Source organism: Polypterus senegalus, chromosome 10, assembly GCF_016835505.1.
Source record: "Polypterus senegalus isolate Bchr_013 chromosome 10, ASM1683550v1, whole genome shotgun sequence".
NCBI classification, from domain to species: Eukaryota; Metazoa; Chordata; class Cladistia; order Polypteriformes; family Polypteridae; genus Polypterus; species Polypterus senegalus.
In genome coordinates, this window is record NC_053163.1 from 113,860,705 (window position 1) to 113,874,990 (window position 14,286).

The following is a 14,286-nucleotide window of genomic DNA, read 5'->3' on the forward strand; positions in this document are numbered from 1 at the left end:
CTAAGATTTGCACTGGGTGTGACGAGGATGGACAGGATTAGAAATGAGTGGGTCAGCTTAGGTTGGAATGGTTGGGAGACAAAGTCAGAGAGGTGAGATTGCATTGGTTTGGACATGTGCAGAGGAGAGATGCTGTGTATATTCGGAGAAGGATGCGAAGGATAGAGCTGCCAGGGAAGAGAAAAAGAGGGAGGCCTAAGAGAAGATTTATGGATGTGGTGAGAGAGGACATGCAGGTGATGGGTGTAACAGAACAAGATGCAGAGGACAGAAAGTTATGGAAAAAGATGATCCGCTGTGGCAACCCCTAATGGGAGCAGCCGAAAGAAGAAATGGAAATTGAATGCAATTGATTGTCCCATGTCTTTCTCAAAATGAACACAAAAATGGACAAAGTTTGACAGTAATAGGATAGTAGAAACGACTTGGAATGGATTAAAATCAATTAATCAAGATATACAAATTGAAAGCACTTGATCACAAATATTACATATAAATATATATAAATAAATAATATAATATATATAAAAACCAAACAGAAATGTATATGCACAAACAGATAGCTTGGGGCAAATGATACACATTTGATTATCATTTTTTTTGTGTGGTGGGTAGTGTTGTTTCATTGTACATGTACAATGACAATATCATTGAATCATTATCATTATTGCTGTTACACAGATCTAGCATAATGAGTTTAAATATCATGCCTGGTTGTTATCCATTAATGTTTACATTTTCTACCCATGTCTATGTGGGTTTTCCTCTTATAACCTCAAAGACGCACACTTCTACAGGGCAAATTTGGTATTGCCAATCAAACTAATGTGCAAGTGTATATGAGCCAACCATGCAAAAGACTGGCGCTCTCTGTGGATCTGTTACGCTCTGGTCCTCTGTGACCCAGAATGAAAGAGATCTACTTTAAGAGGATACAGTTCCTTTTTGCTTTTTTGTCGACTGAGTGTGAAGAACAGAGAGAATTATGAGAGAACTGTGGGCTTCAACCCTACCAATATTAAGGATGACTCTAGTGAAAATGGTAAAGGTGTACCCAGAAATGGTAAGAATGTATTCACAGACTTTACCTATATGCTTTATTACTGTATGCCATTATTTTATACTATCAATATACGTGTGGGTCCTCTGTGGTATAGAAGCACTCATCATTCATGTAGCACTGTGTAACTAATGCCATGCCAGTCGATTATTGGAACAATTCCCTCAGTGATAGGAATGCTGCTTTACTTTTGAATTGCTGCTATTTTTAATTTAATTGATATTAGTATAAAACACAAAAAATAAATAAAACAATGCTCCAAATATTTTAGCATTACTGTAATAAGAATACAAAAAATCATTTCCTTTTCCTGCATTTCTTGCTCTCTCCTCTGGCAATTTACTGTTTGGGGTTGTGCAGCTTAAATCAATTTTTTTTCTCATTTCAAATTTAAAGCAATGCATACACAAGCAAGCATTCATATTTGATGCTGGAAGACAAAGACCTCATTTGTACAGCTTGATCATTGTCTATTTCTTTGGTGGATTTACTTATGTCTTCTGTGATAAAATTAAAATGACCCCATCCCACCCACTCAAACAACACCCTTGTATCACCATAGAGATTCCCTGTTAATTAAAAATGAAAGCAAATTTTGATTACTAAGGTGCACTGTCAACAAGGAACATTCCCAAGTGCACAATGATTAAACTGATGAATCATTATATTCTTGATGACAGAGATCACACACACAAAAAAAAAAAAACACACAACATGATTTAGACAAGAGCACTGAAAGTTAAAAAATGTTCTAGTAAGTACATTTAATGAACAGTTAAAAAATACATTTTTTATGTGCTGCTAGGTTACAATATAAAAAAGGTATGAATCAAAGTAGAAAACTCCTTTAAATATAAGCACTAGGCCTATGACACTTACAGTACGTACTGTGCTTCCATTAGAAAACAAGCAAACTGAAAAATTTAAATGTTTAATGATATCTATTGACACTGCCACCCTGATAAAAATTCCTGCAAAAACACCACCTGTGGTGCATTAAGACTGGTCTACCAGAAAAACAGGACAAAGCCAATATCTACCGTGAGACCTGACACAGCTAGTTGAAGTGACAGGATGCATGCAAATGACACCTCCTTTACATATTATTGGGATGAGTGGCTAATGACAGAAAATATTAAATGCTTCAGGAAATTTAACTCAAAATTGGCAGCAACAGTTTAGACTGGGGTATCAAACACAATGAGAAGGCCAAAGATAATACGTTATATACTCAATTTTTTTTTTATACAAATGAGACATAGGTACCTATCTGCTAGTCACAATCTATATTCTGCCTTGTATATCTCAAGACTTTCTCCCAATCTTTATCAGGCAGTGCAGCAGTATAGACATGTGCAACAATTTGTTTACACATACATTAACGTACGCCATGATCCAAAGGCAGTTGACCACATTTTAAAAAAAAAACAAAAAACACATACACAGATATAAATGCACTGCTGATGATTTCAAAGACCAAATTCAGAAATGTAAAGTGATCACATTTAACATGAGCTGAAGTTCAAATGCATTTTCTGCACACATACAACAATCAAGTCAGCAGAACATACAAAGGAATTATAGTCTGATGGAAGTAGTCAAGTAAGCCACAGAAAGGAAGCTAGCCACTACTACTTGCAGGACAGATTCCTGATTTTTGGAGGTTTGTTAATAAAAGTGCATTCGAATGGAACAGCACTGCTGTGGATTACTTGAAACATCTTATGGATCTCATGCCTTGAAATTCATGCTGTTATGTGGGCTAAAGTGAGAGCTACATGTTGTTAGTTACTCACACCTAACAACCTGAACACACTGTTTACACAGCAGGTATTTCAATGATCATATAGATTACTAATTAAAGCCCGTTCTAAAATGTTTCTGTATTAAGTGTGATATAGAACTAAAATTATTGGAATCATATATCATACTAAAAATATAGTAGTTATGAAAAATGCTAATAAGAAAATGTGTAATGTTTATCACTAGGTCCTATAAACAGGCAATACCAAAAAAAGGAGAAAACAATTAATCAGTGGCATGCTTCCAGGAAACAGACATCTACAAAGGTGTATAGCTAAGTAAAACATTTTCAAAATGTGTAGGTTTGCTTTTAAGAGGAAATACCAAAATGTTTGCATTTCTATTTCACACAGCTCAAGTTAAAAGGAATTACTTCCATTAGCTTGCATTCAGGAAAAATGCCAAATATTATTTTTGTGCCCCTTTTAATATTGTAAAACTAGCCAACTACTTGCTTTTAAAAAGTGTAGTAAAAAGGATATTATATATACAGTAATTTTACTCAAATCAAAACTTATTAAATATTTAATGTTGCCTTTTTAAATTGATGCTTTTACCTAAGATGACAGGACATCAGGCTGCACCTCAACTCTTTAAATGCACTTTTTACAATCAGCACACAAGTATATTAAGTTAACTGCTCCGGATCACCCATTTAATCAGGGTGGAAACTAGGCCTGTAGCCTGTGATTCAAAGTCAAAAGCTTTAGCTAATATACCACACTATTTTATCTATTGCCATACTTTAAAAAAACAGATATTATGCATCTGTCATGGTTATTCTGTTACATTTTGCAGAAAATGCCATCAAGACAATAGTATGAAATGTAGTAACTCTTTAATTGGCTTCTTTCATGTGTCACAGAACAGCTAAGCATAAAAGAGCATGATAAAAACAGCTCTCTTACCCGGACTTTTTTAGGAGGCTCTTGCTTCTGACTGTAGACAGTTGTATTTCCAAATCCTTGGCCAAATTTGACAACTCCTCCATCAACAATAAAGGTGAATGGTGTGTTCTTCATTTGGTGCTGGTAAAACAGCAACAAGCCACATCTAAGAATGAAAAGTGAAGACTGTTACAGGGGTTTAACAAATAATAGTTCAGTGTTAACAAAAACTTGGATTAAGAGTATCTAACTAAATCATAGTTACAGGTTCTGCTGCATCATATCTGGTGAATTGCCAGTTAGCAGCACATGTTGGCTATAAAAAGATATCACAATTAGTACTCTGATATGCAAGTTTCAGGCTACATGAGGCAACCAACACAGGCCAAGAGTCTATGCCCAAATTACAGGTGCATTGGTCACAAAAACAGCACAACCGTTTCAAGGAAAAGTATCAGACACAGTTTCAGACACACTGACATCATACACCAAACACAGACAGATTGAAGTAGCACATAAAAAGGGTGGCTGTATAACCAAACATCAACAGGGGCAGACAGATACTTCACATGACAGCTCAAAAATGCCATCAAAGTACAACCTCAAACATTAATGACAATTCAAATCGATACCTCTGTGTCCTGGTCTTAACAACTGTATATTGTGAGCTTTACAAAATGGAACTTATAGCAAGGCAGCATGTATCAAATGTGTAGACAGACACACAGAGATACTTTATTAATCCCAAGGGGAAATTCACATACTCCAGCATACTGATAAAAAAAAAAATATTAAAAATTGATAAAAATGCTGGGCGGCACGGTGGCACAGTGGGTAGCGCTGCTGCCTTGGAGTTTGCATGTTCTCCCCGTGTCTGCATGGGTTTCCTCCGGGTGCTCCGGTTTCCTCCCACAGTCCAACTACTTGGTGTGTGGGTGAGTTTGTGCGCACCCTGCGGTGGGCTGGCACCCTGCCCGGGGCTTGTTTCCTGCATTGCGCCCGGTGTTGGCTGGGATTGGCTCCAGCAGACCCCCGTGACCTTGTAGTTAGGATAGAACAGGTTGGATAATGGATGGATGGATAAAAATGCGTGTATATCAGACAATAACTTTGTATAATGTTAATGTTTACCGGGTGGAATTGAAGAGTTGCATAGTGTGGGGAGGAACGATCTCCTCAGTCAGTCTTTGGAGCAGGACAGTGACAGTAGTGGGTCGCTGAAGCTGCTCCTCTGCCTGGAAGTGATACTGTTTAGTGGATGCAGTGCATTCTCCATGACAGGAGCCTGCTCAGTGCCCGTCGCTCTGCCATGGATGTCAAACTGTTCAGCTCCATGCCTACAATAGAACCTGCCTTCACCAGTTTGTCAAGGCGTGAGGCGTCCCTCTTCTTTATGCTGCCTCCCCAGCACACCACCGTGTAGAAGAGAGCGCTCGCCACAACCATCTGATAGAACATCTGCAGCATCTTACTGTAGATGTTGAAAGACGCCAGCCTTCTGAGGAAGTATAGTCAGCTCTGTCCTCTCTTGCACAGAGCATCAGTATTGGCAGTCCAGTCCAATTTATCATCCAGCTGCACTCCCAGGTATTTATAGGTCTGCACTCTCTGCACACAGTCATCTCCGATGATCACGGGGTCCATGTGGGGCCTGGGCCTCCTAAAATCCACCACCTTGGTTTTGCTGGTGTTCAGTTGTAGGAGGTTTGAGTCACATCATTTAACAAAGTCCTTGATTAGGTTCCTATACTCCTCCTCCTGCCCACTCCTGATGCAGTCCACGATAGCACTGTCATCAGCGAACTTTTGCACGTGGCAGGACTCCGAGCTATACTGGAAGTCCGATGTATATAAGCTGAACAGGACTGGAGAAAGTACAGGAGGAGTGATGTGAGGAGAACAAAATCTTGGACACAAAGTAATGTGGTCTGATAATTTATTTCACCATATTTGTTATATTCAGATTAATTTACTTTCGTACAACACCAAAGGATGCCTTTAACCCAAAATGTCTGTTACAAACTTTGAAACATGGTGGGAAATTCACAATGGTATGGACAGCTTTCTTAAGAAGTCATTAGGCCAAATGATTTCTGGGCACAGAACAATCAAGGAATAGGAGGTGATTTCACAAAATTCACATGCATCCTGTGGTCCAAACTGCTTCTCATGATGTTCCACTTTTACAAGATTATAATGGTGTCATATAGATAGAGGGTGGTCCAGATCTAATTATGCAGATCCAGATCATCTGGATGACTTTGATTAATGCAGCGACGATTCCAGTTCGGCGCAAAGATGATTCTTCATGTCGTCAGTTTGCACACTTCTCGATGGTCCGGGATTTTTCGGGTGATTTTCTATGTAATAAACTTAAGTTATAGCGTAATGAAAATTGCATAATTAGATCTGGACCACCCTATACACTGTGAAGCTAACTGAAGAATAAGTTAATGAATATCAGGTTTAACTGAAACATCTTCCATAGCCTCCCCAATCTTCAGATCTAAAAATAATTAAATATTTATGGGAAGTTCTGGAGCGCGAGTACAAAGAAGATCAGTACATCTTTACTCCATTACAAAATTAGATACTTTTCTTCTTAAAGAATGAAACAATATCCAACTACACACACACAAATTTGCATCTGTATGGCTGTGACGATGTGGGTTCTGGCTCCACACTCCCATTGCTATTGGAAGCACTCGAACCCAACACCGTCGATAATGTAACCGAGTGAGCTAGTCAATGGAGGCAATAATTGAGCATCTTAGCAAGGGGAAGGTAAAAAGTGCAAAAGTGCTTTTATTAAAAGCAGTCAACAAAACAAAAACAGTGTTCAAATAAATAGTGCAGTTCTTCATATTCATTAAATAAATAATCCATAAAAAGAACACGTGGAGGTTAAAACCATTGGAAAAAAAACAATCCTTTAAAAACGAGAGGTTAAAATCTTCTTTTAGGAAGCAGTCTTAAAACCAATCAACAAATCTGGTGCATCATTTGTTAGCATTTCTGTTAGCGTCTCACCTGCTTATCCCGTTTGGTCTTAGCAGCAGGCAAGACGCTCTCTGCAGCTGCCCTCCTACAACACACGCGAGACTGGAGACCTCCCGATCCCTGGCTCCGTATGGCACTCATCCCAGTCCCCGAGACTTGATTACCCCAATAGCCAGGACGCACACATTGGGGACTCCACCACCAAGCCTCCCGACTTCCGCTGCCTTTCCACGGCCTTCTGCGGCTCGTCGCTTTCCTCTAGGCACTCCCGCTACATGGTCGCTCAGCGGGAGCAACCTCAACTCAAACGCCTGGGTGTCGGCCTAACACCCAGCTTCCTCGCAGCTGCCCACGAGCGCTCGATCGCGCACTCACGCACTGTCTGCTTCCTCGCTCCCTGTAACCTCCGTCCTCTTTCCTCATCTCCTTTTTTTTTACCCTCCGAACGTTTCTTTCTTCCCCCCATAAAACCAACTCGCGCTTCTTTTTAAAACGTGAGGGGCCATCACAGCTGTAGCATTAGCCACGGGACAATCACAAATGTGGGCAGTTCCTCACCTGTGCACACGGTGAGAAACGCCCACATCGACGACCGCCCCGCGGCTCGCTACAACAACGCCCACCTCACGAACCCGCCTCGGTGCGGTGATTATTTATTAAAATGAATGGCCTTTGCTCAACGAGCTGTGGACCCATAACACCACAATGGCATTTTGAAAGGACTGAAACTGCTCTGAAGCAAAAATCCTTATAACCCTTGACCCCACCCCTTATAATCATAATGTATTTTAGGTGATTACGTTATTTTGTTCACCCTGTACCTAAAAATAAAGAATATAAGCTATAAAATTTCAACTATGTGTGGAAAAATCAAAAGAAAAACATTCTTATCACAAGATAAATTAAAGCAAGATGTACATAAAAAAAATAAAAGACTTCTTCAAACAATAAAAGAAAAGAATAAACAGAATTAAGGGAATAAAAGAGGATGAAAAACTAAAGCATATATCATCAATATATAAAATAATAAAATTATTTTTAACAATAAAGAAGATACAAAGATAAAAAGCAGAATAAAAAGGCCAGAGTCAAAGAACTGCAGTGTAGTAGATGTCTGCAAAAAGCATTCATCTCCTTGGAAGTTTTCACATTTTATTTTTAAACAGCATTGCATCACATTCAGTTTATCTATTTTTTACACTTATTAGATAAAGAATCATTAATATCAAAATGAAAACAGAGTTGTCTAAATTACATATAAAAACACAAAATAAAATTTATCCTATTAAGTATTCACTCACTTTAATATGAAGCACCCAATCCGCTATTGGTGTGCCCAGTTAGTTTTAGAAGCCAAATACTTCACTGAAAGGAGCCAAGAATGATTTAATTGACGGTAGTATAAATGCACCTTACCTAGAAGGACCAACATGTGGTGGATCAGTACTGTGGCCCAAACTACATAATGAAGAAAGAAAAAAAAAAACTCCCAAGTAACTCTATGAAAAGATGATTGAAAAGCACAAGTCAGGGGATGGAGACAACAAAATATTCAGGTCACAAAGCATTCCTTATATTCCAGTAAATAAATAAATTAAGAGTATGCTACCGCTGCAAATACGGACTAGAACAGGCCATCCACAAAACTTGGTGATTGTGCAAGAAAACCGGTGAGGGTGGCCATGGAGTTTATGAGAACACTGAAGGTGTCACAAGCTACAGTGGCTGAGACGAAAGAGAATGTGCAGACAACAACTGTTGCCCATGTGCTTCACCTGTCTCAGCTTTATTGTGGCAAAGAGCAAAAAGGACAGATGTTATCTTGGCTAGAATATGCCAGAAGGCACATGGGAGATTTTAAAGTCAGCTAGAAGATGGTTCTATGGTCTGATGAGACCAAAAGTTAGCTATGGCCAAACGGTTAAACACTACCGACTAACACTGCACATTTTCAAAAATATACCATCACCACCATGAATCCTGCTGTTAAGATGCTTTTCTACAGCAAGCCCTGGGAGGCATAGGAGTGTAGAAGGTAAAATTAAAAGTAAAATACATGAATATCAATAAGGTAATCTACTAAATACAGACATTTACTGCAAAAATCAATAGCACACTACTTTTTTGGTTGGCGGCCCCCCAAAACAAGAATCTGTGGGTTTCACTTTAGTTATATTAATGTAGTTTCTGTACATTTCATAACCCCATTTCTATAACTGCTTTATCTGAGCATTACTTTTCAAATCAACTCAAACTGGCTGTATTGTTAAAACATTCAAACACAGTTTTAACCTGTTATTTCCAACAGGAATTCTAAAAACACAAGAGGTTTCATTTCTTCATGAAGCATCTTCAAAGATAAGTTTATTAGAACAAAGTGAACTGCTGACAGTGCTACTTGAATGAGAACAAACAGAGCTCTTTGAAATGAATGTTTTAAATGAGAAACACTTTTATAACATTCCTGAGTGAGAATTGCATATCTTGTGCTTCTTTCAATCATGGTTTGCAACTGTGCTAAAATGGTTCTGCAGTTCTTAACAAAATATCTAATGCGTTTCTCCCTATGTTAATTCTGAAGGTGAACAGTTTGATAACTGGTGCTCGGTCAAGGCTAAAGTGTATAGCTCGATTAACTCTTTCTGTAAATTTTGCATGCTAGGTGTTAATGAAATGGGATACAACAGAAGTAGACAGAAAGCACAATAATGATGCAAGAGCTTTATATAAAAAAAAAAAAACAATAAAAAAAAAAAAACAAAGAACATCTGCCTTTTTCATTATGAAACTGACAGACATCAGAAAAAACACATAATATGAAGATGATCTTATAGTGTTAACATCGGCTGAGCTCAGTGATTCAAAGTCCATGGATTCTGTGAGGACATTCAGGCTACTGCATGATTGGCAATTTTAAATCACTCATTAATATAAAACATCGCACAACAAAATAAAAAACACTCAGTAGTCAAAGCCTTATTATAATGTAAACAGTACAGTAACATGTAATCCACTATTTATAAATTGCAAATCAAATAATAACTTAAAAGATAAACACTTATGAACTACTGAGTTACAATGTTCTCTCACATTCTCTTTCCGTTTATTTCTCTATCACCAAACACAAAATGTAAGCCAAAAATTGACTTCACATAAGTGTGAGCATGGGTTTGCTGCTGAGCGGGCCCTGTTGTGAGCAGTCAGGGATGTAATAGTTTATTACTACTGTAACACTCCTTTTTTAATCTTTATTGTAAATTGAAAGATTTTTTTTTATTATTATTTCCACAATCCATGTTGTCTTCATTTCTCCTCTATCCACATGGAGGGTGACTACAGTAGGAATGTAATTATGCTATGTAGAAATATTACATTTAAAATAAACTGATTACACTATATATCAGAGCAGTGCCTTAGAATGTTTTCAAAGTCAGTGCCATTGTCCTCTGGCATGCATATCAGACATTGAAGGTTCGCAATTCCAACAAATACTCAGTTTTATGCACTTTTTGTAGAATGTTATTTGCACACATAAGAGGAAAAGGAAAAATATGAGGTGTAGCCAAGCCACGGACTAGCATAAAGCAACAATTTTTTCTATAATGCATGCCAAGTCTCTTTTTTGTTCAGAAGATGGTAGAAATTCAACTCGGCAACTGAGAACGTCGTGTTTGAGGGGGTAAATAAGTATTCTAGCTTCCAAAAAAAAAAAAAAAAAAAAAAGTATTTCCAGCTGGTATACATTTATTCAAATCCATCTCAGATCTCATTTTTGAGGCATCTTGATTTGTAGCAATTTAAAATGAACTTTGAACAAAACACCTTTGAATCATGACAATAACATTATCAAATACCATTACATGTGCCGAGTTGCAGCAATTAGAGATAACTATTAAACACCAAGCTAGAACGCCCATGCACCATGTCTACCCCCCAAACCCCACCATAACAGGCCAATATAAACGCTTTCCGTGGTATATGGGTAGAGCAGCTATTTAATTGTAATCCACAAGAACCTTTCTATTACTCAAACTTCACCCATCATCCCCCACCGGCAATTATACCGTAGATTGTAGAGGTTTAAAATTGTGACAATGTGAACTTTGAAGACATTGCAAAGCCCTACTGGGCTATCCACATAAAACCTAATAGACTGTCATACAGTGGCCAAGTCCCCTAGTGTCCAAGCCAGCATGTTCCAGTCAGGCATCCTTTAGAGCCTCGACAACCTCCATGGTCCTTTTGTGCACAGCATTGGTGGTGACTGGCAGCTGCTGAATAATCGGTTTATATGCAGGTATGAGCTGTACCAAATTACGGTAAGATCTGTCCAAAGATGGCAAACCAGAGTTACATGCCTCTTTAACTTTTGCATATATAGTATATACTCACGTATAATTCAGGTCTTAAAACCCGAAAAAACTGATCATACAATCAGACCTGACTTATATGCCCGCTCAAAAATGCGACACTTATATAAATTTTATTTTATTACATCTTCTTGCCTCCTCCAATCTTACATCAGTTTCTCAGACGCATTGAATTTTATTGCGGCAACAGTTACCAATTTATTTCACTACTTTAATGACATTTAATTTAAAACCAGCTTCATATTTTCTTCTAATCAAACGCTCCATTGTAGATAAGGGATGCTTTTACGATAAGGGTGTGAGATACAAAAAAAAAAAAAACCACATCATTGCAAATATTGCTTCAGAATAGTTCGGGTGTTACCATGTGGTCACATAGGCACAATACATAGAAAAAAAAGGCAGTGTGCTCCATGGTTACTCTCTCAGGTGGGCGTTAGCATATCATAATCTCTTGGCCCAACAGCGCGAGTTTTTCACATTCGACTTACATGACCGACATTATAAAATACCATAACAGAAATTATATGGTAAAATCAAGTCCCGACTTATCCGCGGGAGAACTTATCCCAGAGTATATATGGTAAAAAGTCCAGGGTCCTGTTTTCCCATATAAATCCACAAACTGGTAAAAATTGGTGAGGTTGGAGAAAAGTGAAACATAGTTAAAGCCCCAACAATCTGTGACAAAAGTATTGGGGTGGTTGGTATGAAGTTTGCTTAACACAGCACTTTCTAACTTATGGTATTTCTGCAAATCATGACATGCTTATGACCTGTGTACATTAAGACTGAAATATCTAAATGAAAATAATGAATACTGCAAAAGAATGTGACATTTTAGGAGGGTTGTGGAGGAATGAATGGAGTTGTGAGTATATATGTGAGACAGTATCTGTCAAATAATACAAAGAGTACACAACAAGTGATTCGCCCTTAATGGGGTTCATCAGGTGTATGCACTTGTCGCAATCTGATTATTTGCTTAGTTACCTTTCAGGTAAAGCTTGTGGTTGGTCAGCTAGCTGGCAAACATCCACCACATCCTCTCAGTTACAAGAGGCAGATAACAGATATTTGATACAGTATCTGTCAAATAATACAAAAAGTACATAGCATGTGTTTTGTCCTTATTGTCATCAAAATGCTGTCTGAGTCTTCAAGACTTATCAATATTTCTTATAGAATAGGTGGGCTGTGAGGAAAACTGGGCAGATTTTGTGTTGACGGGAAGCTAACTCTGGAGTGCAACTGTTCATGGGATGCAAAGACATTATCTATATACAAATCTCTAAGTAATTTAATCCCGTATGTTTTCCAAACATTAGAAACTGTCTAAGTTTGAGAGGTTGGAAAAAAGTGGTTACTGTGTAGACATGACACAGATAAAATCTTCTATACCTTGAAGTGCTTCCTACATTAGTTCTATATTCTCAGTGAAAGAAGGAAAATTGGGATGTTAGTATATTGACAATACCTAGTATTTCCTGGGCACAAAACAAGGAATATGAAGTAGTACTGCAGGATTGTATTTCTATTGTAGACAAAACTTTTGTGTTCATCTATTTGTGTCAATGTCCAACTGTCAATAGCGTGTATATTTCCCGCCCATTAATAAAACTATCAGCCATGCAACAATCTGATTTAGGTCACTGTATTGTCACCCTTTGGATGTGTGGATGTTTTGAATCCCAGATAAATAAGGCTATGATTTAATCTAATCTCTTAAAAAATTATGTTAATGTATATGGCGATGTGTTGAAATAGAAAAAGCAGCTTAGGAAAAATATTCCTCTCGACAGTGTTAATTCTCATTGCTAAAGTGAGATGGAGTTTAGACCATCTATGCATGTCTTGTTTAAGCTTTTCTATGCAGAGAACATAATTTTGTTGAAAAAAATAGCTTTATATTTTTTGCGATGTTTACCCCTAGGTATATACAGTGGAGGAAATAATTATTTGACCCCTCACTGATTTTGTAAGTTTGTCCAATGACAAAGAAATGAAAAGTCTCAGAACATATCATTTCAATGGTAGGTTTATTTCAACAGTGGCAGATTGTCAAAAGGAAAATCGAAAAAATAACTTTAAATAAAAGATAGAAATTGATTTGCATTTCATTGAGGGAAATAAGTTTTTGAACCCCTACCAACCATTAAGAGTTCTGGCTCCCACAGAGTGGTTAGACACTTCTATTCAATTAGTCACCCTCATTAAGGACACCTGTCTTAACTAGTCACCTGTATAAAAGACACCTGTCCACAGAATCAATCAATCAAGCAGACTCCACACTCTACAACATGGGAAAGACCAAAGAGCTGTCCAAGGATGTCAGAGATAAAATTGTAGACCTGCACAAGGCTGGAATGGGCTACAAAACCATTAGCAAGAAGCTGGGAGAGAAGGTGACAACTGTTGGTGCGATTGTTCGAAAATGGAAGGAGCACAAAATGACCATCAATCGACCTCGCTCTGGGGCTCCACGCAAGATCTCACCTCGTGGGGTGTCAATGGTTCTGAGAAAGGTGAAAAGAATCCTAGAACTACACGGGAGGAGTTAGTTAATGACCTCAAATTAGCAGGGACCACAGTCACCAAGAAAACCATTGGAAACACATTACACGCAATGGATTAAAATCCTGCAATCAAGAAGGCACATGTGCAGGCCCGTCTGAAGTTTGCCAATGAACACCTGAATGATTCAGAGTGACTGGGAGAAGGTGCTGTGGTCTGATGAGACCAAAATAGAGCTCTTTGGCATTCCGTCCCCACCGTCAAGCAGAAACATTTTGCTTTGGGGGTGTTTTTCTGCTAAGGGCACAGGACAACTTAATCGCATTAACGGGAAAATGGACGGAGCCATGTATCGTGAAATCCTGAGCGACAATCTCCTTCCCTCTGCCAGGAAACTGAAAATGGTCGTGGATGGGTGTTCCAGCACGACAATTACAGCAAAGGCAACAAAGGAGTGGCTCAAGAAGAAGCACATTAAGGTCATGGAGTGGCCTAGTCAGTCTCGGACCTTAATCCAATAGAAAACCTATGGAGGGAGCTCAAGCTCAGAGTAGCACAGAGACAGCCTCGAAACCTTAGGGATTTAGAGATGATCTAGTGGATGTGCAAAGTCATCAATTACAGACCTCTGTGCTTCAAGGGTTTTTCCACT

General features: G+C 38.3%; 1 protein-coding gene across 1 annotated transcript in view; it reads right to left on the bottom strand.

Moving 5' to 3' along the window:
• steep1 (STING1 ER exit protein 1) overlaps window positions 1-14,286 on the bottom strand; it is a 62,361-nt gene that overhangs the window by 5,228 nt on the left and 42,847 nt on the right. Inside the window, exon 4 of the mRNA XM_039766365.1 lies at window positions 3,772-3,916. Coding sequence (XP_039622299.1) covers window positions 3,772-3,916 — 145 coding nt within the window. The remainder of the gene's footprint in view (window positions 1-3,771; window positions 3,917-14,286) is intronic.